Here is a 4,466-nt window from a genome sequence, read left to right on the forward strand (position 1 = left end):
ATATTTGATAACTCTTTGGATTTTATAAAGATTTCGCTTGAGAAATTTGAAAATTTTCTGATGCATAAAAGTATTTTTAATCTTAAAATGAATATTACTTTGCATGATATATAGGCAAAATGCAAAAATAAAGAAAAAGACATGAGAAAAACATTGCTTTACAAATCTTAAGGCTTAATAAAAAAAAATTTATATTTTGTGTATGCAAGCATTGTAATGTTTACTGATAATCTGCCAAATTTTGTTAACATTTGCTAACTAATTTAAAAGTTATAGCATGAAAACTGCAGCAAGCTCAAAATGGTTACGAGGTCGGTCCCAGGGACCAAGCCCATGTTAAAGGAGACAATATTTTATTCAGGTTGCCGGGTATCCTAACATTCATCATGTGTAATTGATAAAAATGTTAAAATTTGGTTTTTAGTTGTTGTGATGAGAAACATAGTTTAATCTTAAGAAACATTATGGTTGTGATTTTAAAATCCTTGAAACCAAAACTACCAGTTTTCTATTATCTTTCATAAGTGTAACTATAAAATATTTAGATTTTAATAAATTTCTGTAAAAGATCTTACTTTTAATATTCTGATCTAAAAAAATAACATTTAAGCTTTAACTAAGATTACTCAAGTGAAAGCAAATCACATCTAGTGAATATACATATATTAGGCTTCAGTAACACTGTTTAATTACATATTTATTTTACCCTCTTTTGTTAAACCATTTGTGAAATGCAACAATACTGCGTCAATAGGTTTAATTTCAATTCTCTTCTATGCTCTATCAAGGCAATGGAACATTTTTATGAGAAATAGTGTTATTGTTAAACACTTCAACATTTCAGTGGAAGAGTTGTCCTTGAACTAGGCCAACTTTTTGTAAACTTTATGATAAACAGAAAAATACTTGTATGCAATTTTCAACTGTAGAGAAAATTGTAATTTAGTTTTAGTGTGAGATATGTGAATTTATATGAAATTATCAATTTGCAGATGGTTGGAGTATGTAGTTTATACTAGACTAGATATTAAAAGCACTGTTTGTGGAAATGGATATTTCGGTATAAGTAGGTCAATCAAATATTTTTCTTTAATGCCTTAATAAATTACATAATTTTATAGCAGAGTCTATTTAAATGGTAATGTATTTGTGTGTGTGTGTGATACAAAAGAGAAGATCTCATTCACAAAAGTCTACTCTTCAAATGATAACTTATGTTAGTTTGTGGTTTTCTAAGGCATACATTCACTAACATCAAGGTCTGAAGATATTTTAAATTTGAAATTACATGTATAAACTACCTGTCTGAATAAGGTAATAAGGTAGTTTTAGAAGAAAAAACTGCTAAGTGAACTATGATTTTTTCGGTATGTGTCCTAAAAGAAAACTATTTGAAGTGTAGATGCAGATATAATTTTTAACCAGGTTTATGTATATATGACCTACAAGTTTGTGTGTGTGTATGTATCTGTGTTACATTTCAAGATATACATCACAGGCATTAGAGTTTTCTTAGTTATGTTTATTGGATAGTTACTTTTATTTTGTCACTGTCAAGACATGGATTAAACTGTCATGTAAACATTTTATTAGTCAACTGTAGTATAATTCTAACATTTACTACAATAATAGAACTGATATTATTTTAAACTTTTATTATAAAGATGGGGTTTGAAGATTAGATAAACTAAGTCATTACAATCAAAGTGCATGTTGTTAGGGCACACAGTTTTTTGTTTTGCTTTAATTCAGTTACTTTTACTTATTTAGAAGAAAATAAACTATTTTAGTGTTTTAGGCAGGTATGTACTACTATTTTTTATTCTATTATAATTTATTTTTCTTTAAAGTTTGACTTGTTTCAGAAAATACTTGTACATACAATAAAAATGTAACTTTATTATAGTATTACTTAATCTCATGTTATTAGATATTAATGTTGTTGTTTTTTTCAGTGACTCCAGGAGTCAGTTTACCTCAGTCAGCTACACCATCTCAAACATCAGCACTTGCAAATTCTCTGATTGCTGCCCAATCTCACACATCAGTAACTGGAGCAGCCAGTTCAGTTGTAACTGGACCAGGCTTAGCAGCTGTTCTTGCTGCCCAGTCCCAGTCAGCCGGTCAACCCAATCCAACAGGTACAGCATTCCCAACAGGGTTGGCTGCACTCAGCCTAGCACAGGTAATTTGCCTATGTATAAATCTTCTTATACGGTTAAAAGTCAAAACCTATAGTTATAAAAGTCCCATAGCAAAATACAAATATATTTATTAGATCCGTTGTGAAGTATAAAATAATGGTGTTTTATAGAATTTTTCTTACAGATACTCCAATTTTACATTTAATGTGTATTAAAACTTAGAAGTGTATGTTAAACAACTAATGGTCTGTGATTGAATGACATTGCAGACCAGGTAGTACATTAGAAATACCAGAACTTTTTAAGTATAGCTAAGTTTTGTTAGTACAGTAGGTGTTGGCAAAATATTCCACTGACTCAAATCCTTTCTTATTGAATAGAGATTAATGCCAATCTGATAAAAGGTCAACCATTTCCATGGTAAAACAACATATTTTATTTTGACCCATGCTACGCCTAATTGTGAAAAACTTTATTGTACATTTATAAAAGGTGGCTAACATATATTTGTGAACATCTATTAAAAGTACCCAACCCTTAAACCAATGAGCTACAGAACTTTACAGAAATGGCTATACTTTATACAAATGGCAGAATCTCGTTTCTTTAAATGTGTTATACATATACACTAATTCACATTGCAAAATTGCTTTTAGTATTTCATCATTATGGAGATGTATGAATTATAAGCACAAAATGATGAAGTTCTAATGAGAGAACTTGCTGACTAACTCGTCCTGTATGAAGATGGTTGATGTGACCCATCTAGGAACCACCCTGTAACCATTAAACTATACACACTATAACTAAGAATCTACTGTGTATATCTTTATTAAATTTGAAAAGCTTTTAATAATAACTACAAAACTGTTGTACACTAAATATCAAATATTTTAATAAGATATTTATACTAAAGATTTCTGTGAATTTAAAAATTCTTTACGGAGTCAGTCTGAGTGAAAAATTATTTTCATGTTAAGATTCAAAATACTTATTTTCATCTGGTAGTTTCCATATTTCATTTGCATAGTCTATAGAACCTTCTAAATTTATAACAAAAGGTTTATTTTATCTGTTTTGTGTATTCTAACACAATTGTAGCAAAGTCATCAATGAAATATAATGTTAAAAATATGAAATAAAATGAACAATACCTTTTTATCTTCTTCTTTAAATGCATAATTGATTCAAGATTTTCAAATTACTTATTTTCACAATTTCAACTTTTTGTTTTATTTTAATTTTATGATTTTATTGCTTGGTTTCTAATACAGGAGCATTTTACCCATCTTCAAAAAAGCAGTGAAACACATAGGAAACACATTAGCAGTTTCTCGTACATCACACATAGCTAGCTCTGTTAGGCTTTTTTTTATTTAAGTTTGTTGTGAAAAAAAAATTGAATTTCAAATATGCATCTTAGAACACTAAAATATACGAGTCACTATGATAGAATGTTCCAAAACTACCTTAATCTAAGTGGCATTCTAACTAATCTATAAATAGGTTTAAAAGTTCCATTAATTCTCAGAACAATGGCTTTGCTCAATACAAGTCAAGCGCTTCTCAATTTCCTTCCTTCATCATCAAAAATAAACAAAGGACCATTAGCTTTACGTAGAGGAGAATCTGATTTTTCTGTTGGTTATAAACATGTCCATCATCATTGTACATTTGACAATATTATTGTCTTGAAATACATAGAACAATAGGAGAGGCTTTTCTGGTGGGTTTGACAAATTTAATGATAACTAAGAAAATCAAGAAGGTAGGAGGTTCAGATTTTATATTCTTAATGATAATTATGTATAGTTTGTGTTTCTAATTAGGTGCTAAAGAAGCTGTATTCTTACAGTTATAAAATCTAGAGAAAAATTCAGAGCTCAGATGCTTCATGTGACACAGACAAGTGAAGACTGAGAATTTTTTTTTTTATATTTCCTTTTAAATTTAAGAAATTAGAACTTAGATGATATAAAAATTTGAGCTATAAACTATGTTTTGATAAGTTTATTTTAATATATTGTAATATCGCTTTTAAATTAAATTTGGAATGTCAAAATATAAAAGGTTGTGAAATGTTCAATTTTATTGAGTAATTAATCCATTCAATAATTTAAATATTAATCTCTGTCTTTCATTGACTGTTTCTTTTATATTGCAGGTGATGGTTTATGTGAATTGGTGACAGAGTTTGGACATTATTAAAGTTCATCCTTAAACAAAAAATTTGTGTCTCATCAGTATAAAATATTATATTTAGTACAATGTGTAACATTTTTCTTGCATTACTAGCAAAGTCATAATTTACATAAAGATAAT

General features: G+C 28.4%; 1 protein-coding gene across 1 annotated transcript in view; it reads left to right on the top strand.

Annotated features, from left to right (window-relative positions):
* The window catches only part of LOC106458966 (cell division cycle and apoptosis regulator protein 1-like), a 59,423-nt gene that overhangs the window by 5,418 nt on the left and 49,539 nt on the right, over positions 1-4,466 (top strand). Inside the window, exon 3 of the mRNA XM_013918534.2 lies at positions 1,956-2,185. Coding sequence (XP_013773988.1) covers positions 1,956-2,185 — 230 coding nt within the window. The remainder of the gene's footprint in view (positions 1-1,955; positions 2,186-4,466) is intronic.

This window comes from Limulus polyphemus, unplaced genomic scaffold (assembly GCF_000517525.1).
Source record: "Limulus polyphemus unplaced genomic scaffold, Limulus_polyphemus-2.1.2 Scaffold539, whole genome shotgun sequence".
In the NCBI taxonomy this organism is placed as follows: domain Eukaryota; kingdom Metazoa; phylum Arthropoda; class Merostomata; order Xiphosura; family Limulidae; genus Limulus; species Limulus polyphemus.